Source organism: Patella vulgata, chromosome 3 (assembly GCF_932274485.2).
Source record: "Patella vulgata chromosome 3, xgPatVulg1.2, whole genome shotgun sequence".
NCBI classification, from domain to species: Eukaryota; Metazoa; Mollusca; class Gastropoda; family Patellidae; genus Patella; species Patella vulgata.
Window position 1 is genome coordinate 63,976,915 of NC_065881.2, and position 26,987 is coordinate 64,003,901.

Consider the following 26,987-nt stretch of genomic DNA (forward strand, 5'->3'; position numbering starts at 1 on the left):
CCACATCAAATTTTAATAGACCAAGGCCAGATAACTCGATAACTCGAACCCCAAAGTGAAAGTAGAAAAGAAACTAAGTCCTGTCTTGAACAAAAGAAACGGAAATTTGAAGTATTTCAGTGCATTCAGTATTTTATTTTTTATATTTATTTTCTACCAAATACGAAATTTAAAACTGAAAATCGAATTTCTTGTGGTTGGTATAAGATTTTCATAGAATTCCTACTAATATTGTCAGCAACATAATTATAATGTTAATAAATAATGTCACAGTTCTGCTAGTGATGTCATCTTTATTTATATGCATCATCATATATACATCTAAATAGAAAAATTCGAAGAGTTGTGAGCATTCAGAAATAGTATTGTGATTTAGTTGCTAATGATGTTCAGCCTTGAATATTGTTTTTTGTACATCAAGCGATTAAGTCCAGAATGTTCCAATTTGATAGCGCAATATCAAGCAAGTCCCAATAACAGATGTGGCGTAAGTGGAATCATAACATTATATAAACATGGCAGACAAGTTTCTGCTGATGATGATGGAAATATACATGTTGAAGAAATCATTAGATTGAACAAAAAACATTATGCCTACATTGACCTCCTGGGGTTTTGGATATTTATCACCTTTTGAATTCATTGGGATCAGATACTAATTGCCCTATTCTTTATTTACAGAGACATTGTGACTGTAACAATGGCTGAGTCAGAAGAAATAAATAAAGCAACAAAAAAACTTGAAGATATTTCTCTTAAGACTGATGCAGATGAAACAGAAAAATATGTAGATTGTGATAATGAAATAAAACAAAACATAGGAAAAGAAGAGACACTTTCTAAAATATCAGACAGTTCTGAATCAGTATCATCTGAGCTAAAAAGTGAAGACAATAAACAAAAAAATACCAATAAAGAACAATGTGATAGTGAAGAAGAGTATTTCTCAGTGGGTGAAGATGATAATGAAGATGAGGAGGAGGAGGAAGAAGATGATGTGAAAGTTGAAAAGATAGATGAGGACGAATACAAGAGGACTCTAGAAGAAACTTTGTCTGATGATGAAAAATTGGTAATTGTTTAAGCATAGTTCATTTCAATAAGGGGACATGGTCAGGTAGTCAAGCAGTTAGGGGATTGGACTGTACTCTTAAAGTTACATGTAGAATGACTTGGACTCATGAAGAACCTTCTCATTGCACATGTAGCCCTTGAAATAAAAATTACCCAATGTTAGACTGAAAATGAACTAACTGTGTTCTTGCTATAACGTTAAACCCCAGTCCATTCAATGTTATTCTACTTTAATCTTTGTAGATTTACCTCCCCTGACCTGTGCTGTCACTACATGTAGTTGGTGTGGAGAGGAAATCGTTGAAAATAATGCAGATTTAGAAACTAGAAAGATCATTGACTTGACATGCTTTTCAAATATTAGAGAGCATTACTTATTGTAGAGATCTACAAATTTTCGTTGACATAATATTGCCTTAAAGCACATTGTTACTTACAGCAGTAAAGCTAATATCTACTGGAATTCTCATACCACCAAATGGGCGCTCCATTATAACTCACAGACAGTTTTAAGTTTTGGTGATAAGATTTAGTATCCTAATAATGGATTAGCTCTGTTTACTGCAAAAAAACTCTGTTGAATACCATAAACTCCCTTTTTATACGCCCACATTGAAATGTAGTCGTATATTGTTGTTGCCCTCGTCCATCCGTCGATCCAGCGTCCACAATTGCTTGTGGACGCTCTAGCCAATTTACTTTAAATTTTTACACAGTATTTAAGGTCATGAGACAAAGAAGCCTATTAATTTTCAGTGATTTCCGATAATTACTGCCAGAGTTATGGCCCTTGATCACTTTGAAAAATCTTGTGGATGCTCTAGAGGCAAAAGTTAATATCCGATTGACTGTAAATTTATACACAGTGTTTAAGGTCCTGAGACGAAGAAGCCCAGTGATTTTCAGTGATTTCCAATAATTAGTACCAGAGTTATGGCCCTTGATGACTTTGAAAAATCTTGTGGATGCTGTAGAGACCAAAGTTATCATCCGATTGACTTTAGATTGATAAACAGAGTTTAAGGTCTTGAAACGAACAAGTATTTTGATTTTTAATGAATTTTGATAACTTGGAACAGCTAAATCCATGATATTAAATGTTTCGTATACTAAACGTTAGCAGAACTAAAAGCCAAACAATTTCTAATGATTTTCAGATATTTACTTAATGAGTTGTTACTCTTAATCAGATTTTAGTGTATGATAAATATTTCATTACCGACTGCTTGGATGACTTAGCTGCTGTGTGTGGGCGTATGTTTCGTTGCCTGGCAACCTATCTTTTGGAAACATGTGATGGGTTTTGATTCATTTTTATATGGAAATAAAATTAAGAATAAATATTCATTAAATTGAATTATTGTCAATTTTTTTCAGGAAAGAAAAAACAAGTCCCAAGAATGCAAAGATGAGGGCAACAAGTTCTTTCGAGAGTCTGAGTTTAATGAAGCTATTGATAAATATTCAGAAGCTTTAAAGATATGCCCCTTTGCTTTCCCTAAAGAAAGATCTATCATGTATTCTAACAGAGGTGCTTGTCATATGAAATTAGTAAGTAAACAAAATTATAACACAAATTTTTCCACTAGACATAAATTGGTTTAATTTTAGTAAAGGTCTTGGGAGTTTGGGGGAGGAGAGGGCAGGGTTGGATGGTTATAAGTGGTGCATGTGATTTAGATCATAAGGCTTTCATTTGTGCAAGTCATGGGTTTGATCCCAGGTTGTTATGTTGTCAAGTGGTTGAGTCACCAATCTAACTTTGCAGGTTTTCTCTGGATACTCAACTTTTCTCCTTCTTTAAAGACCCCTGTGCACATTTGAATTATTATAAAAAGAATCAATATGGTTCGTGTTGTGTGGATATTAAACTAATTTCCTAATTATTAATGACTAGCATTTAAAACAAGTTTCACTATGGGTGTATTCCTAATTATTAATGACTAGCATTTAAAACAAGTTTCACTCATAGGTTCTAGACTAGTTTGTAATATTGGACAATGGTTGTATTCTTTTGAAAGTATTAACATAGGCTATTGATTCAATAAAGGGGATACTACAGACAAGTTTTAATCTTGATAGTTATAGTTGAAAATTCTGTTTGATCATTTGGTGTAGAGAAGTTCTTTTGGTGTAGAGAAGTTCTTGGTAGCATGACAGAACATTTACATGTAATTTTAGCTTAATGTAGGGGGCTTGGTGGTCTTTCATATATGATAACTGTGGGTATGATCCAAGCAGTTAGGTCACATGAATAACATACCGGTACTGCGTTTTCTACTGGTTCTCTGGTAACAGATCTCTACTTACAAGCAACTTTTGAAAAAAAAAATTATTACCATATTTTAGTCTCGAAATGAGAACCCCATTTTAAGTAATATTTTATGTAAAATTAAGAGTAGCGTTTGAGGATTGTCAATTTTTCAGTTTTGCATTCTTTAAACATGTATTTTATTTTACAGGAGAATAATGAAGAGGCAATAAAAGATTGTAGTAGTGCTATAGATTTACATCCCCACTATTTAAAAGCCGTGTTAAGAAGAGCAGAACTTTATGAAAAAATAGATAAATTAGATGAAGCACTAGCAGATTATCAGAAAGCTGTAGAATTAGATCCTACACAGAATAAAGCTAGAATCACTGCTATGGTAAGTACTGTACATCCCAGGGCTCCCATTTTACTCATATTTGCATGTACTGAAGGATGCATTGAATTGGCTGGCTAAAGAACTTAATCAGTCAAATTACATGAATTTGAATTTCAAAGAATTTTATGGTAAAATAAATACAGATAAATTTATAGTGTTTATGTGTAAAATATATTTAACAGGACAATGCCAAAAATTGTCATGTTTTTGGGAAAAAATATATCTACGTATGAGATAAGTAAAAGTGTGAAGTCAAAGCCACAATACATCTAAACTAATTAGTCTAATGCAAATATAACGGGACCGTTTCCATTTAACTGGCATGCAGTAATGTGTACATGGAAAACAGAGATAAGATAACCAAATGTGTCTTAAGCATCTTGTCAACACTCAAAGAAGGAGACAAATTTTCCATTATAACAATTCTACATGCTTCATGTCCTGTGATCGGACGAACTTCGACAGAGAATAAAAATAAAAATATACACCTTGGCCAAAAAAACTCAAAACAACTCTTGATTAATTTTTTATCAATTTGGAATTTTTATATTATAACTGGTTGGTGTATAATTACAATGCTCAATGGAAGATCGGATGATCATCTGCTGAAGATCAAACTTCTAACAATCGTGCACAAAGGGCAGAAACAGCAAATGTAATAATGTTAATTCTGAATAATGAAGTAGTCCAGATGTGTCCAGTTTTTGTTATTTGGTTTTTTTTTTCAGAGACTAGCAGATCAAATAAAAGACAGAAATGAAAAAATGAAAACAGAAATGTTAGGTATGTTTTCTTTTTTTAAAAAAACTATAATTAAATTGTGTAGTGCCACTGCCCTGGCAAAATGTGCTATGTTATTGATATTATTAGCTTCTTACTGAATTTGGTACATTAAAATGTAAATCTTGAATTTTTTTTGTCCCTCTGAATGACTACACCCTTGCTAAGACATCCTGAACAACTGGCAAGAGGAAATCTGGCAGTATACATTAAAGTAAGCCTAGCTGTCTTTATTTTGGATTAACTCTTTTTCTTTTATCTCTTTCAGGAAAGTTAAAGGATTTGGGTAATTTAGTATTAAAGCCATTTGGACTTTCAACTGATAATTTCCAATTACAGCAGGGTGAAACTGGTTCCTATAGTGTAAACTTTAAGCAGAACTGAAACTATATATAATTCTTCTCTTTTTTTTCATATAATGTAAATTCATAAAAAGAGATAAAGTCATTGCAGAGTCAAAAAGTCGTATCTGGTATTTGCAAATTTTTCAGCAGCGATTATGAATCATGATACCATACGAAATTGTGAAAATTTGGTCCCAAAATGTATTTCTAAAGTTTTTCTAAAATATTTCCATGAAAAGTGTGTGTGTGTGTAGCTGTTCAAACATCATGTTGCTGTTCATACATTTTGTACAAAACATTCAGAATAGAAATATGGAGTGAAAGTTGGTCATTATTCGCTTGAATTTCATAGATATAAAGCAGTAGATTCTAAATACTAATAAGTATTGACTTCTTTTGTTGATAAATTTTATATTGATGTATTTTGTAAACAGCCATTTAAGACATTTTGACAAAATATCTATAAATCCCTTTTGTATTGGCTTAAAAATATGAAAAATAAATGAAAAAATGCTCAAGTACATGAAGAGAAAAAATATTTTAGATTCAACCTTTTGACTCCATATTTATTTTCATTTCGCAGTATCTTCATGAGTTTTCAGGCAGTTTGGTTAAATTAAACTTATACTTCTTTTTCATGCTATATTTTGATAAGTAGGGTTTTATTGAGTCAACATTTAGTCATATTCTGCAAATTGTACTACATGTATTTATTAGCAATAAATTGTATTGCTCCTTGGGCAAGGCAAGAGGTACCTGTCTTTTAACAGCAAACAATTATACAATGTATATGTATCTGAATTTCAATTTGTAGCAAATGGAATTCAGATCTGTCCAGGTGCTTTAAAGGGGTAGTGAGAAAATGTTTTTTTTTCTTTTTGGGTTTTAAACTAGCTAATAAACTTTGTTTTTGAAAGCTGTTTATTTTAACCTTCATTGAAGGGAAAATGACATTGTATATCAAATATGCCATACACTTTTTTCTTTAAAAATGTGTGATGTTGTTTAGCAAATGATTTCTGTATGTTATAGTCTCTAATCGTCTTTGTGGGGTTTTAATTCCCATGCAAACTACAATATTATAAAAGTTAAATCTATAAAAGAAATATTGGCCTAAAACAATGAACTGAAAGTTTGTCAACATTTGTAACCCTTTGTAAAGTTATAACCAGATATGGTCAAAACACGCCAGTGCCATCTAAAATCTTTTGATTGGCCTCTGTTTTATTTGATTGAATCCAAGATGGGAGATTATCTACCATTGATATTTTGATTCTGTTTGCTGAAGTCAATGTAAAGTAATCAATTTGAATATATTTAGCATGGATTAACACATACATTATGCAAGAGCTAAATCGGCCTATTGCAGGTCTTCCTCTAGGTCTGAAAATGTTATCTAAATTATTAATTAACTTTTTCAGACCATAATCAACTCTCAATGTCAACGTTAGCCTGTGATATTTTGGGGATTTGAATACATTTTGTGATGGATAATTTAATGTAAAAATGGATAATTACTGTCTTTATTATCGTAGCAACGTTAGTAATGAAGATCGAGGCTAGCCTAAAATTGAATCGCTAATATCACTGTTCAGAACAAAGCAATTTGACTGAAATTTTCAGCATATTCTGTTTTCATTATCTATTTTTTAACTATTATAGCGAAAACTGTCAGCTCTTTATCTAATCTTACCTAATGCTCCTTTAAGCGGTGAAAAATGAGATATTATTAGAAAAATGCAAATGCCAATCAACGGCTTAAGTCCAATGTATTCCCCTTTATAAATACTTTCATGAAAATGGTCAAAATAACTATTAAGATTACAATTTGAATTATAGTGTCACTACGCTAGAGGTTAGTCTTTATTATGAGGATTTAGTTTTTTTCAGTTTGGTGCACCATAAAATTGATTGTACAATATTGTATCTTGTAAAACACTGTATGTATATTGTATATTTGTAAAGGTGAATAAAATGTACATATTACTCATTGTATAACAGAAGGACCAGTTGATTTATCTACCAAGTTGGGTCTGTGACCGGTATTTACGGTCAGGTGTATTAATTTCTTGTAAGAGTGATAAGTCTCCATTAACAAGTCTCTAGTCCCCAGAAGATAAAGAAACAGTTCCAAATTTCATAGTATATCGGTTGATATGAAAACTGTTATGTAGCTAGTTAACTGTATTAGTATAGGTTGTGTATTCTGATTTCTAAGCGCCCTGCATGTATATTTACACAATGGTGCACACATCTTTCTAATTATAGAAATCTCTAAACAGATGAGTCTGTATTATTAAATTAAAATAGTTCAGTATATTCTCTGGTGTCTCTGAACAATTCATCCCAAAGTTTGACACACCTTAGGGAAAGCGAAAACTCGTTCATCTGGCATTAAATGCTATTAGGGTGAGTTCACATCCCAAACAAAGATTAGTTCAACCAGTGGTGTACACATTAAACATTTCCATCACCATGCAATTAGGAGCTGTCTTACATGATCACGGTGAATAAGTGGGTAAGATCTGGTTCGCTAGCCTGGAGGTCCCTGCATTGGCCGAGAAAGTTCATCCAGATTTTTTGGCGTGGTTCCCCCTTGTGAGTGATGCAGGATTGAGGGCCTGACAAGGACAGCTGTCTAGTCGTTCGGATGGGACGAAAAACCGAGGTCCCGTGTACACATTGGCGTGCACATAAAAGATCCCTTGACAGTTGGAATTCGATATAAGAGTAGGCCGTAGTGCCGCTGTCCGGACACAATTTCCCTCATAGCACACTGTATGGCGTATGCCCGTCTTCGGAGCAGAACAGTAGGACGTTAAACCCCATTTCATTTCATTTCATTTATTAATGATTTATAGGTGCCGACGAGGCCTTTAAACTTTATCAGGTTTCTTGCCGGTAACCAGTGTAGTTACTTTAGGAGTAAGAATATGCGATTATATTTTGAGGTTCCTGTGACTCGAAGATCTTTCGGTGTTTTCTTTCAGATATTTGAAATCCATATAAGGACTGCTCCTGGCGTATCTGCGATATCACCCGCGATGGAAGCGGACGTTATTCACAACGTACGAACGAACGAACTGCTTCTGGTGCTCCAGGTAAAGCTCAATTCGGAGATGACCAAAGCGTTGGTAACCGTTTTGCGAGCACTCGGATTCCAGTAGTTCCTTCTTTTGGAGACAGACCTCATTTGAAAATATATGCAACTTAATTATGATGTTTATTTGGGAAATTGCAGACATATGTTAATTTGTAGGTATCCATAGCGTAGGTTTGGAAATTGAGATTTCGGGCAGATATTCACAGTTTGCAATACTGATTTGTGTCTTTTATTGGGTTTTTTTTTTATTAATAATTAAGTTACGGTTTCATCATCGTTTCGTTTCAATTTGATGTTTAACATCCAGCTACGAATGTCCACATGACAATTTCCCATGTCAGAGCACCATGGTTCCGAGGAACAAAACAAGTCGAATATCTGATAATTGCACACATTGATATTTCTTACCGGCTGATCAAGTGGTAAGATATACATGAGAAAGAATACGGCCCGCCAGTACTTAATAATATAGGATAAGAAAGATATATTGTATTGTTTGTGATCTGTTATTAATGGTACGATTTGATCCACTGTAATATAGCAGCACCTACATCTGTAACTGTTTTGTTTTAAAGCACATAAATGGGGTTTGTTCAAGTGCAGCCTATAGGCTCGATTGGGGCGGGTGTGCCTTATAGGCGGGATTTTTTTTTCTTAAAAATTCGACGCCTTCTCCTAATTCACTTTATGGTTTCAAACACTGTATTTACGTTGATTGGGAAGTGCCCATTCCGATTTGTTGAAGGGCAGAGGGGACGATTCAAATACTTTTCGCACATGTTATCGTCTTTGATACAGGGAAAATGGTGACGGGATTTCATTCCCGGTGCTAACCCTTTTACAAATAATCGCCCCTTTTCCTATGCGGATTGTTCACCCGTCTGACGTCTTTCTACATAGGTGTCTCTTTGCATTTAGAATAATACAACAGGCATAATAAAAATTGACGAAAAGGAATACCTTTGTGACCTAAATGGTTTATTCAAAACTATTTAAAAAAACCCCAACATTTTAGCGTAAAGTAAAATAGTACATTTATATTGATTTTAAATGCCCTCTTATATGAATCATATATAAAAGTTAATACATATTTTATGTTCTTCAAAATCAGTATAGTTATAATTTACCAGCGTAACACACATGTACATCAATTCCTTAATATTTACAATACAATGATTAAATTTAAGAAATATTTCTTATTAAAAGTTTACATTGATATAGAATAAGTTTATGTATCTTTAAAAGTAGTATGTTTATCTAATTCTGTGTTTAAATCTAATATGGGAGGTAACTTGTTGTATTTACCAATATACGGACGTTTTGTCTGTTTTATTGAAGGTAACTTTGGTTGTTTAATTGTTGATAATGTTGGTACTGAATTCAGTAGATTTGGTAGAACAGGAATTTTCATTTTGTTAACAATCTTGTATATTTTACTGTTGTCTCCAGCTGTGATAGATTTAATCTTAGGCAGAGTAGACTTTCCAGACTTGATCTGTGGTAAGTTAGAATTTCCAGACTTGATATTTGGCAAATTTGAATTTCCAGACTTGATCTTGGGCAAGTTAGAGTTTTCAGACTTGATCTTTGGCAAGGTACAATTAATTTTTCCAGATGGTAGCTTGATCCCTGGGAGGGTGGAATAAATATTTCCAAACGATGACTTGGTTTTTGGCAGGGTACACCTAGAATGCATTTCTTTATTATTAGTGTGTGTTTTTGGCAGCAGCTTGGCTACTCGGACCTGGTTCTTCTTTTCTGTGATTGATAAAGTAGGTACATTAATGGTGTTAGATTTTGTGAATTTGAGTTTTTTCTTGCTGGAAGCATCATCATTGTTTATAGATTGATCTGAAGAATACATTCTTGGCTTTGTGGTTTTGTTTTCTGTATGTAGATCAGACGGAACTCGTCCAATAGCAGGCAATTTTTGATATTTCCCGAGACTATCTTGATAGCAGAATGATTCTTCTGTTCTTGAATTGTCACGAATCGTATATTTACTAAGAAAAGATGACGCATCTTCTTCTCTATTTTCAATCAGGTAGTCAATCATCTCTATTTCTGCTAAAATTCTTTCAATATCATTGGCAGGCGGAGTCTTGGGGTTAACATGATGTCTGAGATCTTCGCCCTGATTAATTTCGTTTCCTCCATTTTCAATAATCTGGAAAACTGCCCCTCTTTTCTCATTTATACATGATCTTTCAGTTCCAGTGGTTTCCTTCTCTATGGTAATCATTGAAGCACTGGATGAACTCGCTGATATAACCGATCGTTCTATGGGTGAATGACCTGTATGTAAAGAAGTACATGTATTGCCATTTGAAAACCCTCTGTTCTCTTGAACTAGACCAGATACGGTCTTTATTTCCGTTCCTTCTTCGGGAACCTTGGTTTTGTAAACATCTAATTCCTTTTTAAGAAGATCAGGTTTCAATATTTTACAGGTTGAATATCCATCCATATAAGATGAATACATACTTAATCCTGCATCGCATGTAATCTTTTCTTCCTTTCTCGCCATGAATTTTGGAGTTTCGACTTTGTCATTACTGTTATCAATCATATTCTTACCAATGGTATTAGCTCCCTCTTCTTTGTCCATTCTGTTACACCCCCTTATCTTGTTCATCGCTTCATCCATTTCCTTCCTGTCTCCTGTTTTACATTCATCACCATCTTCCAAGTTTAGATTGCCTTTAATCAAGGTTCTGTCTTTATGATCATCTGGACTGGGTTGTGTGATGCGTTCAAGTCGTTTATCCACTAAAGCTTTAACCAAGGGATCAACAACTAATGGACCGTCGTCTTGTATCCTCTTTCCGTAATGATATCGCACCCGTTTCTCGCTCTTTGTAGGTTGTACAACGCCATTCCCTCCTTTATACTTGGAACTTTCGTACAGCTTTCTATAGAAGTCTAATCCTTCGTCAGATCTTTCTACGCTGTCTTGCAGAATCATAATCCTATTCTTGCAATCGTCGTTGTCAGAATGTAGACGATCGATGTACCTATAATAGAAATAAGGTATATATTAATTTATCAAAGTAAGTAGTGTGTGTATCAAAGTGTCAAACTGGAGTCTTGTTACAAACTTAGATGTATATTAAGTTATTATGTATATTACAAACTTGTTTTGTTTAGGAAAAAGTGAGAAAAAAAAATGATTTACTTGTTAAGATCTTGAACTTCTTGCCGTAGATCAGCAATAATAGCTGAATCGGATTCAGCTTTGTGTGTTCTGACATCTTCTTCACCACCCACTAATGATGTACCTGAGAAATTAAAAGTTGATATAATATACAGAGCTGTATGGTTATACACCTTACAGGTTAACTATAATATAAACAATATTTGTTTCAGATTATGCTAACGAACATTATGCTATCGAACATAAGATGTTTTGGAACGATGGTTTTTTTTAAATATTATATTGTTTATTTTCTATCAGAAACTAACCTGAATCATGGTTTAATTTATTCTTTGGTTCCAGTGTAGTTTGGGTGTTTCCTCCATTTTCTTCAGACCGGAAACTTGATTCAGATATATTTACAGATTCTACATCAGAATCGAACTCAGACGTGGATTCTGAATACGATTTTTCCCAAAATGGTTCTCCGGGAATTGGTTCAGGGAGACCTGCAATTCAGAAATAAAACATATTACACACAAAAAAAAAAGAAAAAAAAAAGAAGATAATTATGTGAGAGGATTATTATGACATATTTGTAAAATATAACTTGTCTACTTCGTAGGATCGAAACCACGACAGGAAGAAGACCCCCGGCGCATACTGTAGGCCACTAGCTACACCCCCTTATAATAGAGTAAGAAATGTACCAGTGATTGTTCTAGGAGATGGATATGGAGCGTCTTCGTCATCTTCTCCTAGAGATACCATAGCTCGATGTCCTTCTAATACTTTCTTCTTAAAACCATGGAACCAATCCATTCTGTAATATAACAACACACAAATATAGAATCCCTTTTAACGTTATAAAAGAAACTAACGCTTGAACGGATAAAATTTACGGTCGCCTTCATTAATATGTAGAAAAAAACCTAAATAATATAATACACAATTTACAGAAAAAGGAAAACGTCTATTCACTTACCTTGAATCCATAGTTGTTGCAAAGAAGTAAAAATCTTTGAATAATAACAATTTTAACACAGAAATAGCATAAACGCGCCTTCCTGATTCTGAAACTTATAAAGTTGTGATAAAACAATAGAAATAACGTCATTATCTCGTAATTTTAATTGTGACGTCATAATAGTCAAACTTTTAACTCAGTATCAATTATTTAATGTTTTTGAAAATGTATGCCTTAAAATTAAAGATGCATTGTGTTAGAGATACATTATACTTATAGCCGCGATTGTCAAATACCTTTGAAACGATAATAAATAATCTATACTTCATCCTGCCAGAACTTCAAACACTTATAACTTCGCTCGGAATAAAGTAATTTCAAAGAAATTTTTAATATATTCATTTTTATTTATCTATTTTGAAAGTATTATAGCCAAAACAGGCAGCTCTATAAATCATACACAACTCACCTTTATTTTAAACAACAATGTTTTTATTTGATACCTATGTTGATTATTCTATGGTATACCTGTCCGGTATGGGCTACCATAAATCGCGAGACATTGAAAGATTGTATCTAACATTTTGAAAAAAAAAACCCCAAAACAAACAAAACACCCCCCCCCCCCAAAAAAAAACCCCAAAAAATGACCCCCCCCCCAAAAAAAAATGAACAAAAAACGTCTATCCTTCGGCTAAATCTTTTCAGCTTGGAATCAAAAGATAGCCTTGTAGGGCCATACTATATACCGGAAAACACCGGAAAACAACCGGAAAACACCATTTTATACTGAATACCGGAAAACACTAAATACCGGAAAACATCCTAAATACCGGAAACACCCTAAATAGGTAACCCGGAGCCCGGTCCTCTGTGTGCGGTTCCCCCCCGAGAACCTCAGGCAACCAATTTGTTTTATGTACTACTATCGTAATAAAACATTACTATGTTAACCACTTCCTGGTGGCTGAAGACTTACACCGAATCCGTATTCGGAAAAAAATGTCCCCGAGAAAATGTTTTTTCCGACAATCGATATTCGAGATGTCTTCTGTTGCACAAATTATGCTGCACTGTGTAAGAACTTGCATCCTTTGATCTGAAGATTGTAGATGGAAAAGTATCATTTGCACTATTTCAAAGTAAACCTGCATTGTCGTATATTATCCTGTAATTTGTGATTAATGACAATGACTGTGGAAATAATATGGTTTGAGGAACGGAAGATTTATGTTCGTCACGTGACTGGACAATTCACCCCCGTCCCACCCTGACGATGATCCCTTCCGGAGCGGCGCGGCGCGGCGGGCCCTGTAAAAAAAATCTCGGGCACAGTTTACTCTTCTAAGTTTTCCGGTAGCTATTTAGTAACCCGGAGTTTGGTCCTCGTGTGTGGTTTTGGACCAGGTGAGCGCTGATGAAATAAGTTCATTAACATACAAGCGAGCGATCGCCTACGGTCAAAGAAAAATTTCTTTTCAGATTTTTTTAAAACAATTTCTTCTCCCAAATTTCTCTCAAAAAAAATTCAAATTTTTTTTCCAGTATTTTTCTCTGTAAAGTTATTTTCTACCGAATGTTTTTTTGTAAAACCAATTTTTCGGAAAAAATCGAATTTTTTTCGTCAAAAAATTTTGGAGAAAAAAAAATCGGAATTTTTTTTTGGGGGGTGGGGGGGGGGGGGCTATTTGTAAAACGAACATCGTAATGAGCTTGACCTTCCTCCATCCGCGCTCCCTTGGTCCAAAACCGCACACAGAGGACCAGGCTCCGGGTTACCCATTTAGGGTGTTTTCCGGTATTTAGGGTGTTTTCCGGTATTCAGTTTTTTTCCGGTGTTTTCCGGTATTCAGTATAAAAATGGTGTTTTCCGGTTGTTTTCCGGTGTTTCCGGTATATAGTACTGCCGGCCTTGGAGGCTAATTATAACTCAGGTTAAAAGATGGAAATGGGGTTTGAATTTTGCCTTCACAGCAGCGTTTCTGTCTACTCTTCGCTGAATTTCAACCTTCAATGGTTGTACACCTCAGTGTTCAGTCTCATCCCAAGCAATAGACATAGTTACTTGCCAGGGGCGGGTCCAGAGGGTGGAGGGGGGTCTACCCCCCCCCCCCCTGCTCAGCTACATAATTTTTTTGTAAATCAACACTTTTGAGAAAAGTTTCCATGAAATTGAATCACAATGTCATTTTATTAATTCGTAATAAAAATTGACGTCAAACGCGGTGTTGAATTTCTCTGTTTAAAAAGCTCAATGTGTATGTATACGCCAACATGATGATAAAGACCATGCGGGAGGGGGGTGCATTGTCTCAGGAACCTGGCAAAGCCCCTCCTGCAAAAATTCCTGGATCCGCCCCTGCTTGCATGACGGACTGTTATGCAACACTGCATCAAGGGCAACCCAAAAGCTTAGGTTAAGAAAATTACAGTGTTGGTCGAGATCTCGAGAAAATTTACACAGGATGTCAAGATCTCGACAATATTAAATTGAGATCTCGAGAAAACTACCAGGTGATCATGGGATTTCGAGAAAGGATCACGGGATCTCGCCATAATCAGCAGCTTATCCCAAAGGAAATCTCGGATGTCAAATCTCTATCATGTAGTCTTAATGCTTCACACCGAATTTGAAAAAAAAAACAATCTACTGAAAACCGTAGCTTCTATCGCGTTTTTGAAAAAGGGTGGTTAACTCCCGAGTGGAACGCTGAGTATCGATAAATTTCATCCTTTATAACCTCAATGATTCACACCAAATATAAAAAACATAAATCCATCAAAAGCTGTATCCTATATCGTGTTAACCAGGGGTAGGTGTAACCAAGGAGCACAAGTTAGTGGAATGTTTAATATCAATAATTTTATTCCCCTCTTGACTCCAATGATTTAGACCCTTGCCATAAATACAATAATTCACACCAAATTCTAAAAGCTATAGCCAAGTAATCTCATGGAATTAACATTGACGTCAATAGGGGAGCATTACTAATCGGCCACGAGTTTTATCCCTTTATTTCGAAATCTTGCTGGAAGTTAATTGGCAGCAGTTATCAACTCACCTTTCTGAAATATATGTTTCTGGTCTATCCTAGAACCCCCCCCCCCCATTAATTCCCATCATTCCCCTTGGTTGTGAAATCTTTCCGATTTTCATATTAATCCATGTTACTAAATCTATGTTTTGATTATGAATTTTGTGACAACTTAGCTGTTGTTGGATGTACGTCCCATTGCTTATCACAAAGATAACCCCAACCCCCTGTAAGTGCATAATTATTTACCCTTTATAATGCAACAATATACCTCTCGGTATATGGCAATCTATATTTATAATGGGTATTACGAAGACAACCCCAACCCCCTGTAAGTACACCACTATTATTTACCGTATCTTGCCGTCGACCCGTCCGTCTGTCTCTCGTTCCGTCCGTCTGTTCGTCGGCCTTTCCGTCCGTCGTCCATAATTTCTTGTGAACACCCTAATACCAAAAGTTATCACCCGATTCTTTTAAAATTGATACATGTTGTTTAAATTTGTGAGATCAAAAAATCCTATTTAATTTCAATAATTTCCGTTAATTACGTTAATTGACCCTTGTTTCAATTTGTTGCACCGTGAAAGCTTTAATATCAAAAATTATCGGTCGATCTGTATGAAATTTATATGTGTCATTTGAATTGGTAAAAAGAAGAATTTCAATTTGTTGAACCTTGTGAACGCTCTAACGGCAAAAGTTATCACCCGATCTTTGTGAAATTTATATACATTATTTAAATTAGTAAAACGAAGAAATTTATTGAGTTTCAGCAATTTCCGTTTATTACGTTTAAAGTTATTGACTATGTTTAACTTTGTTGACCTTGTGAAAGTTCTAACGCCAATAGTTCTAATTCCATCTGTATGAAATTTATATGCATCATTTAGATTAGTGAAATGACGAAGCCTGTTGAATTTCAGCAATTTACAATAATTACTTCTAGAGTTATGGCTCTTGTTTCACTTTGTTCAACCTTGTTAATGCTCGATTGATCAAAGTTATCATCCGATATGTATGCAATTTGTATGCATCATTTGAAATTGTAAAACGGAGGTCTATTGAATTGCAACAATTTCCGTAAATTACGTCTACAGTTATGGCCCTTGTTTTACTTTGTGAACCATGTGAACGTTCGAATGACAAAAGTTATCTAATCTGAAATTTATATGCATTATTTTAATTAGTAAAACGAAAAAGCCTGTCAAATTTCTCCAATTTCTGTAAATTACTTCCAGAGTTAAGACCATTGTTTCAGTTTGTAGAACCTTGTGAACCCTCAAACAAAAAAAAAAAATATAATATGATCTGAATGAAATTGTCTTGTAAATGCCCCCCCCCCCCCCAATTACTTACAAATGAATATAAATATGCGACAACCCTTGTCGACCGCCCGGGGGATCACGGTGGCTAAGTGAGTAAGGCGCTGGCTCGCTAGCCTGGAGGTCGGGTGTTCGATCCCTGCATTGGCCGAGAAAGTTCATCCAGATTTTCCGGCGTGGTTCCCCCTTGTCAGTGATGCAGGACGGAGGGCCTGAAAAGGACAGCTGTCTAGCCATTCGGATGAGACGAAAAACCGAGGTCCCGTGTACACATTGGCGTGAACGTAAAAGATCCCTTGACAGTTGGAATTCGATATAAGAGTAAGCCGTAGTGCCGCTGTCCGGGCAAAATTACCCTCATAGCACACTGTATGGCGTATGCCCGTCTTCATTAGCCCAGTTCGGAGCAAAACAGTAGGACGTTAAACCCCATTTCATTTCATTTCATTTCATTTTGTCGACCGCCCGGACGATTTAGCTGCAATGGGCGCATGTTTCATTGTTTGGCAACCTATCTTTATTAATGCAACAATATATCCCAAGTTGAGGCTAAGGCTCGTTTTATTTTATCCACATACCCAAAGTACAGCTTCAGACTATCCGTAGGCGCCAGCGTGCTCATCATACATATTATTATAATGAGCACGCTGGCGCCTACGGATTTCTTGGAAACAGGTATATTGTAAACATTTGAATTAATAATCATGGTATACATAATCCAAAATTTAAAAGCACAAATTGTGCGCTTACCAATTATGTCATGTAGTTTGTATATAAAGATTATATGTATAATTAAATGTAAATATACCAGGTCCAAAAAGTCCTCTGATTGAGTATTTACTCGCAACTCGTCAAATGTTAAAGATGTAAGTTTCCATAAAGCATTTAAGCATTTAATATGTTGAAAATTTTAGTCAAATTACTTTATTCTGAGCAAATGTTAAAGATGTAAGTTTCGATAAAGCATTTAAGCATTTAATATGTTAAAAATTTTAGTCAAATTACTTTATTCTGAGCAAAGTTATGAATGTTTTAAGTTTTGACAAGAAATAGCTGATGGCGAGCCACCCACTGATCATATTCTCGATGGCCAAGTCCATTTGCAATGATGATAAAAGAAATCTCGATTGTCAGTCCTTTTACCAGCAGTCTCTGGCCAATATTGGCGTTTAGCCTAGATATGGCTGGATTGTCTAATCTACGCAAAATCTAAACCACCCCATAGACTAGAGCCTGGGTTTCCAACCTTGGAGTCGCGGAGTACTTTTCGTGGAGTCGCGGTGGAATATTCTCAAACTTTTGAATAAATGCTATGTTTTCATGAAAGGCATATACGAGGACTGGCTAAAAATTTCTGAGTCTGAAAAGGATAGATCGATTGGGTTGAAACAAACTTTTGCCACCAACAAGTACAATCATTGAATGAATCTTATACATAAGAACTGCAACAGTAGTGTTATTATTGTCTTCGCACAAGATCATCTTGTGAACCTTCCCATTAATATCACCAGAAATGGACAAACTGGCAGGTACCTACAACTGAACGGACTATCCCCAACACAAATACAAGCCGACACGGTCTCCAATTTAGGGCATTTAAGCGTGACAGAGAGAGAGCCTTGACAATGACCCGCGTCCTCGAAGGCCATCAACGGCAACCATTCAATAAAGCATTACCTGGGTGCATGACATGGTGATGGCTGATCGACGATTGATCACTCGACATATTGCCAGTGTTGTGGGCATCTCTCATGAGAGGGTTCTGCACATTATCGCCAACTTGTTAAGGTATTACAAAAGTTTCTGCAAGATAGTCTTTAGATGGGCGCCAAACCCCTTGACAGCGAATCAAAAACATGTCAGCTTTCTGACATTCTGTGACAATCTGCGCCGTTTTGAAGCAGATCCTGATGATATGTGTCGCCAGAATTGTAACCATGGATGAGACCTGTTTCAAACAAGGAACTAGCCGGTCGCCATTTTCCTAGTAATGATGACGCCATGTCAGCTGCGAACGTCTTTTATAGGGTGGCTGAGGATATTCTTCTTGATCGGCATCCAAGCCTCGCAACATCGTTGGCAAAAATCTGTACACCTCGAAGGGGACTATACATGTAGGAAAAAAAAGGAACTATCGAATTTGTACAGGTCTTTAACAGATAGGGCTGGAACTTATCGACCAACCCTCGTAAATCTCTGATCTATACACACCTTGCCACATTGCCAATCGTGTTTCCTCTCTCGCGCTTACGATTTGTTTCCCGGGTCACTCATTACAACATTATGATCTCTAAATAATGATATTTCATAGAGGGGTCACGATTAGATGATCGTTTTTGGAATAGGGTCGTAGCAAACAAAAGGTTGGGAACCATTAGTCTAGAGAGTTGATTATGGGCTAATTTATATAACATTTGACGCAAGAAAACGCTTGGTAATAGGCAAATTAAGCGCCAGCATAATGCATCTTTAAAGAAATTTTCCGCTTGTTGCTACCTTGAGATTATTAAGATAATTGTTGCAGTTCGTTTATATTGACGTATTTTCCGGCAGTTCATTCATTAACTCTATAAATATAAATTTATAGACATGTCTCTAATTTAAAAATCGAAGTAAATTTCAGGTTCCTCAAGGAATTAGATGGTAATGTCTGTAATTATAATTATCATCATATCTATATTTATATTATTCAAATACATATTATTTCACACTAAATAACTCAGATTTGCACGAAATACGAGTATGTTGAAGAACTTGCCATCAATTCTTGAATAATCAAATTCAAGATTTCTTAATGAATTGCGGAGTCCTATTTTATATAAATGACCCCGAAAACGCCCAAGTACCTAGCAAACACAAAGAAACTTCTGGACCAACAGTGGTGTTATTGGATAAGTAGAAAGGAAAGGAATTCCTTACTAGCATTAAATATCTGATAAACTTGTCCCCTAGTGTGTTAAAGTCGGTTGCGTTGCAAGTTGGTTTTATACCCTCGCGGCAGATCAAAAGACCATGCAATTTATGGGTATCTGTACCGGAATTTGTATTTGTTCGTGACAAGGGGTAGGATCGCCTGTGCGACCCCGTGTTTCTAAAGACCCATGAGCACAAACGAATTTACACAAGGTCAGTCTAGGACGTTCAGAAATTAGGAGGTTATAAAAGAGGGTGTTGAGCGAGGCAGACCAGAACTCACCCTGATATTCCTAGCAGCTATCATCTATGCTTTATTGAGAACGTGGAACATAGAAGCCTTGCAAGCAGTTTAATAAAGCCGTAGAAGCCATTTAACCTGTAATTTTATATTACGATCACTAAGAAAACACAACAAGAAAGTCCGATATTACTACAAAACTTTGATAATTTTTTAAACGCTTCCCAATGTGCGAATTATTTCGCCGATCCCATAATTGACATGGTTCAACTTATTAAATATATATGCATGTTGTTTTGAAATGACCATAATGTGACTTCTTATTTATATATTATGGACCTTTGGTTGTTAATTGTGTGATTTTTAATCATTAAATAGGATAAATGGCATGCACAACTACTACAGAGTGAAAGATTATAGACTTAAAACTCTCACACAAATTGTTATTAACAGGGCATGTAAGGAATCTGGCTTAGGAAAGACAAGAAATTATGTTCCAAATTCTCTCCCTCAAACCCCACATCTCTCTGTGTGATAATACATTCCATATGGGTTTGAAAAGAGATTTCATTTTTTTCCCAGGTCAAATTTGTTTGAGTTGCAACATCTTAATAGCTCCGTAACCCTATATTAACAGTGATAGTTTGAAATTTTACTCCCAGAAAAATTAATTTGTGAGTTAAAATAATTCTTCTTTTGATTAGTTAGATGATTTTAGGTTTCGTTTCCCTTTACGAAATCCCGTAGGTCCATGTTTGGAGTCTGTGCAGCCAATATTTTAGTTTGATGTTATTACACCAATTGGTAACATTTATTATATCACAGATTCACAATGTGATAGTACATGTACATGGTATATTAAACACAAGGTAGAGCTAGAATATTTTGTAATAATAGAATTTAAGAAATACATGAATAATATTACATAAATTAAAGATGCATTAGGTATAGATAAAAGGGCTAGTCTTTGTCGCTTTAATAGTTTAAACATAGATAATGAAAAAGCATTATATTGAAAATTTTAATAAATTATCTCATTCTGAGTAATGTTATGACTGTTTGAAGGATAGTCTCGATTTTCACTGACATGGTTGTTACAATAAAAAACAAATGCTGGATTATCAGTTTATAAATTAAATTATTAAATAGCGATCGTGTTTCAATGCGTTAAAAATCACAACCGTCCGATGATCTAGAGAGTTGATTATTGGGTTATTTATATTTAAGACCAAAAGAAAGATCTGCAACAGGCAAATTTAGCTCATACTTAATGCATCTTTAAGTACAATATCTACAACAAGAGTACTATACAGTAGGCGATGCACTATACACGAGTCATTGTGATACTTATCATCAACCTAATGTGCTACTTATTGTTACGTTTGATTCGACCACCCCATTATCATATCTTCTATTTTTCGTTCGGAAGCAGCATAGCATCTCAACAAGGATATTTGAAAACTTTTTGTTCATCGCTATGTAAACCACAAAATTAGCAGAAGAATTACAAACCTCAAGAAACGCAGATATGGCGCTAGCTACGCGAAACTCATTACGAAATTCTCCAGCTAGTGAGAACCTTGTATCTATCAATGATATGGCAAGAAAAATGCTTCCGGGAAGAAGGCATACGATGTATATAGAGACAATTGTCATCAACATCTTGGTAATTGCCTGAATTTCGTTCTCTGCATTCGAGTTTTGTGTAGCAAGTGTTACATCTTGAAGCCATTTTTTCCTTCGACGCATCTGCGTGATAATTGCTATAGTAAGGGTGGTTATAAAAAACATAGGCAAAACTCGCAAAGCCACGGCTAGAAATACTCTATTGTAAAAACTAAAGAATTCTTGGTTCTTCAAAAAGATTGGCAGATATGTTATTCGTGCCATGGTTCTGTTCTTTGTGTTGTCATAATACAAATTAACTGTCATCAAACCAAAGTTCACAGCAATAAGTCCGATTACGATTACTGTAACAGCTACTACAGAAAATATCATCCGTTTAGGGGTTACCCAAAGTTTGACTTTCAGAGGCTTGAAAACGGCAATAAATCTTTCACAGCATATAACCAACGATAACAAACTAGATGTACGACTGGCTATGAGTTCCAATATCAACGGTGCAGTAAGCATTACATAATCAATGGTTTGGGCTGTGAGTGGATCGGCTTTACCTACAAGACACGGCATCTTTCTCATAAATGCAATTAACAGTAACAATGTATCTATAAAGGCCAGATAAGCAAGAACAATGTTGGTACTGTACTGTCGCATTTTCTTGCCACCAAGAATAATCAAGCTCAATACGTTACCAATCCATCCGAACAGGACTACTGGTGGGAGTAAATAACAATTTATCGCCGATCGAATGACATCTGCTGTAACTTTTGTAATAAAGCCCCCGCTACCTGGAACATCATTGTTGTTGGAATGCTGGTCATCTACTGTAGAATTCGCTTGACTACCATTAATTGTGGTCATTGAACTTCCAAATGTTTCCAGAGAATTTAATGTTGTATTAAAAGCCATGATTCTGAATGGGATTACTACAAAAGAAATAAATTCATTGTCACGTTCACTTATACAGAGAAATCAAAACCTTTTTGACATTGTCACACATTACAGCTTTGTCAATTTCACATATCCATTATTACTAATAAAATGTTGCATTGTTTTAAGACTCAGCTTCTGGAACCATTTTGAATTAATATTTGAAAAATAAAACTTTTAAAGCATACTGTTCCTTTTTAAATATCCAGGTGAGGAACATTTACTTTTCAGCGCGGTGTGTCATCATGTTGTCAACAGCAAGGGCACCGATTGATGAAAGCAACATAGACTTACACCTACAATCACAGGGTACGTAACCCGATTAGTGTAAATGAGTGTTAAACAATATTCAGTATTGTCTTCCTAAGATAGGTCTAGGTGCGCGTGAAACTGACCAAAAATTTACCATATTACCGTCTAAAGAAACTCTATGTTATCAACAGGAATGACATCGCAAATGAGGATAGTTCAGGGGCTAGCAAAGTCTTTTTTTACCGAACATCGCGAGTTTGACGCCTGGAATTAATAGATATGTGATGCCTTTGAGGACACCACCAGGGGGCAATTTTCACATTATCGCCAGACACCAAAATTGGTTTCATAACACATCACGAGCACAATCATGTCAAAATGTTCCTGGAATTCCCAATGATAATATTAATCCTTCTGAGTGGTCTATTTTGGGGCTAACCTACTTCTAAGGTGGCCAATGGTACTTATTGTTCGGCCACGTCCACTCTACCTTAAATGTACAGTAGAATCTGTATGAGCAGCCACTCCTATTCAGCGACATCTCCTTGTAAGCGGTCACGATAAATTCCCCCCGTAGAAATTCTGTTGTTTCATCTCTTTATTCAACGGTCACTCCTCTAACGCGGCCAGCGGTCACTATTTTACTAATAAATTCAACAAAACATCGCCCATTCAACGGCCATTGTTGAATGATACCATCTTGTCGTTCTTTGTAACACCCCCGCTAATCCCGTGAGTAGTAGTTAATTAACTGGACCCCCACTGATCAGGTAAAAAGAAATGTAAACATAACAATCAACCCGGGATTATCTGTTAATTAATCATTTGTTTTATTAAACGACTAACCTGATCATTGTTTTCACGCGTAACGACACATTATTTGATACTGATTGAATAAAATAAAAGTACCGACTTTTGTCACGATCATCTAGTATCTCTCTTAGCGCCTCCTATAATATTACATACAGAGTTACACCCCCTGTAAATAGGAGATAAAATTAGCGATGTTTTTGTTCATGTGCTTTTTTGATAAAATAAAATGAATTCATCGATTTTCTTCACAAAAATGGATAAATATTATCGAATGCATCACAATGGTAGACAGTAGTATCGAGCTTTGGTACAAAATGACAAGTTTACAGAAGTTATGTCCGAGATTTGAGTAAAGAATTTTCGTTCGGCGCAAGATTCAGCGACGGTCAAATTTACCGCTTCCAATGCATCCAAGCGTAATATTTAATTTATGTCAGCACATAATATTATAGGAGGCGCTAAAACGTCACAATAAAGTGGCAATGGAAAAGAGATACTAGATGATCGTGACAAAACTCGGTACTTTTATTTTATTCAATCAGTATCAAATAATGTGTCGTGACGCGTGAAAACAATGATCAGGTCAGTCATTTAATAAAACAAAAGATTAATTAATAGATAATCCCGGGTTGATTGTTATTTTTACATTTCTTTTTAACCGATCAGTGGGGGTCCAGTTAATTAACTACTACTCACAGGATTAGCGGGGGTGTTACAAAGAAAGACAAGATGGTATCATTCAACAAAGGCCGTTGAATGGGCGATCCTTTGATGAATTTATTAGTAAAATAGTGACCGTTGGCCGCGTTAGGGGAGTGACCGTTTAATAAAGAGATGAAACAACAGAATTTTTCCGGGGGGAATTTATCGTGACCACTTACAAGGAGATGTCGCTGAATAGGAGTGGCTGCTCATACAGATTCTTCTGTAACTCCAGTTATCCAGTGACCACAGTCATCTGCAGTTATTCCAGCCATCTAGCGACGTCAGGTATCCAGAGGAATATATCTCCGTGTATAGCACAACATTTTATATAAGCATATAATTACATATTACAATGACTGAAGTTATCCAGTAACTCCAGTGATCCGGCGTTTACAGTTATCAGTGACTGTAGTCATCCAGTAATTCTAGCCATCCAGCGACGTCAGCTATCCAGATGATTTATCTCCGTGTATAGCATATCATTTTATGAGATAATATTACCCTCATCGAGGATTGCTATGTGAAATAACCTGAGGCCTAAGGCCGTTGGTTATGTCACATATCGACCGAGGGCATATATTATACTCTTAAAAAAAAGTAGGGGATATTGAAATGCATATACCTATGCCGGTTGTGATATGATAAATAGTGATGGACACTTGACTTACTTTGAGAGTATGTTCAGAGATGGAGAACTTATCGCCCCAACAGAACCACTGAGCTGCAAGTGCGACACGCAAATAGCGCCATACACATGGGAGGGATTCATTGTCAAATTTGACACTTCAAGGAAGGGTTGGTGAAAACTGCCGCTTGATGGTTTATCCTATCCATGTTTGCTTTCCTATCGGTTCTTGCATAAGATTTACTGTTAAGCGTATCTTTGCTTTAGTGTGTTACGTTTAATTTGATCGGGAGACGTGTTCGTCAACGTCAACGTCAACCGATAACACTGCAAAAATTGGCCGTGGCATTGCAAGAGGAGTGGGTCAGATTGCCCCAAATCGTGATTGGACGGTTGATTAGGAGCATGCAACAACGAATTGCTGAATGTCTGAGGATTGGTGGAGCAATTACTCATTATTAAGACAAATATCAAAAATGATCATTTTCACTTTTGACAGTGTATCTCTTTGCGAATGAAATGGGGCCGTCAGATAAGCCGCCCATATGAACTGTTTATGTTCATGTGTAGGCAATTGGCCTGTTATTAACATACACTGGTTAACTCTTATAAATACAGCAGTGCATTTCGGCAGTTTTGTATTGTTTCTGAACATCCCCTACTTTTTTTGAAGAATATATATTAGGCCAATATTTGTTTAACACACCGTCATCAATGTTAGACAACATGTTATCCTAATTGATTTCACCTATTAAACACAGGTTTAGCCTCATATCCGCCCTGTTACATTGTAGTAACCACCTGTTCACTAAGTAGTATTCACTTTCTACAAGGACAATTTTGGCTAACGATTCTGATGAAGAACTGATCTAGACAAGTCAGTTTAAAGAAAATATGATTGAAAAGGGAAACAGATTCTGACGAATAATTATTTAAAGCTAGTCAAAGTGCGGAATTTATGCAGAATATATTTAACAAGGATTTAATGTACTAGGATATTTTAGATTGCGAGGAAGATAAAATGATAAACGCTTTTCAATTTCGAGTCACAAAGACGTCAGTGAATGTGCCAACAATGCCATGCCCAAAAATACCTTACGCAGAAATCAGTGGGCTGGGAAATCGTTTAACAGTTGGCCAGTGTGGCAGAATAATAAACACGATAGTGAGTGAAAAATCATGTGTGCACTCGACTGGAAGATATAAGTTTTTAAGATCTTAATATTTGGATGTCTAGATTCGTCTTGGAAGTACGTAAAATAAATGGTGAATATTACCCACCGAATTCCGTATTTACTTTGGTTATGGGAATAGTTTCCCATTTACGGATTGCGAGTAAAGGAGTAAAACTGATGTGGATGTACTACACAGTCTAGAATTTGAGAGTTTTAGACAGGTTCTTGATGGTCAGATGAAGAAACTAAGTAACATGGGCCATGCGCAAAACACGAAACGATCCGAACCTATCACGAGTGACGAAGAAGAGCGCATGTGGAAATCTGGTGTATTAGGAAGTCATAATCCTCGAGTTTTAGTGAGGACATTGGTATTCCTCAATGGGTTACATACCTCTTTAAGAAGCGGCATAAGGATCGTAATTTGCGCTTTAAAAACAGTCAAATTCATCTCCTGAAATTGGTAGATGGTACTGAATTTCTGAGATATCAAGTGATGTCAGTAAAACATTCCAAGGAGAATTAAAACATCGAAAGATAACTGCTTAAGTTGTACATCATCATACCAATGTGAATAAAGATCAATGTCGTATTGAACTTTATAAGAAGTACCTCTGGCAGATATCAGATATCACCCTCTGATAACGTCTTCTTACTCTCTGAGCCATCACAACTTCAAAGGACAACAAGCGGTGTCCATGGTAGTTACGCCCACATTTTGCAAGAGATGGACGTGGAACAAGACAGACCAATAAGGTTCATTCTCTAATTATCCCAATGCTTCATATAGAATTTAAAAAAAAAAAATAACATCTGACAAAGAGTCGATTATAACATTAATATTCCCTAGTCTATAATTCAATGTAAATTAACAACCAAGACTGTATTAAACAAGAATTTGTGTTTTGATGCACACCAAAATCAAACTCATTGAAATGGAAGGGTATCGCTGCCAATATTAAATGCTCTGCTAAAATGTCTTTTCGACTGATTATATGTAAAATGTATAAAGTCCTAATACCGGTAATGATAAAGTCAAAATACCTCTAAGGCCAAAGTTAAATGTAAAACGTCAAATATAATGTGTCAAATGATACATGCGTAAGGGTCTTTAGCAGTGGGAGAAAACCGGAGGACGCGGAGAAACCCCACGTGGTTGGACAGGCGACCCTACTCCTTGTCACGTACAACCGGGGAATCGAAACCACGCCAATCACTTATTATTTGGACAGATAAATAGATACAGATAAAATGCTTGAAATATATACTTACGTCAAGAATACAGTGTATATATAACCAGATCT

At 35.7% G+C, this 26,987-nt stretch overlaps 2 protein-coding genes across 5 annotated transcripts; one reads left to right on the plus strand and one right to left on the minus strand.

The window, feature by feature from the left end:
• The first annotated feature begins 35 nt into the window (after positions 1-35).
• Positions 36-6,849, plus strand: LOC126816766 (tetratricopeptide repeat protein 1). Of its 4 annotated transcripts, none has more exons than XM_050543483.2 (6): positions 36-111; positions 682-1,072; positions 2,452-2,625; positions 3,537-3,722; positions 4,451-4,505; positions 4,771-6,849. In XM_050543483.2, the coding sequence occupies exons 2-6, from the start codon at positions 701-703 to the stop codon at positions 4,884-4,886; spliced, it is 903 nt and encodes a 300-aa protein (XP_050399440.2). In that variant the 5' UTR covers positions 36-111; positions 682-700; the 3' UTR covers positions 4,887-6,849. The 4 variants fall into 4 exon arrangements, with proteins under 4 accessions (XP_050399440.2, XP_050399439.2, XP_050399442.2 ...); XM_050543482.2 differs by having other exon boundaries at positions 46-196; XM_050543485.2 differs by having other exon boundaries at positions 56-128.
• A 2,082-nt stretch (positions 6,850-8,931) lies between these two features.
• On the minus strand, positions 8,932-22,059 carry LOC130012113 (FMRFamide peptide receptor frpr-18-like). The gene is made up of 2 exons (XM_056099301.1): positions 21,547-22,059; positions 8,932-8,937 (listed from the first exon to the last, which is right to left on the minus strand). Exons 1-2 carry the CDS (start codon positions 22,042-22,044, stop codon positions 8,932-8,934), a joined length of 504 nt encoding a protein of 167 aa, XP_055955276.1. The 5' UTR covers positions 22,045-22,059.
• Positions 22,060-26,987: the final 4,928 nt, after the last annotated feature.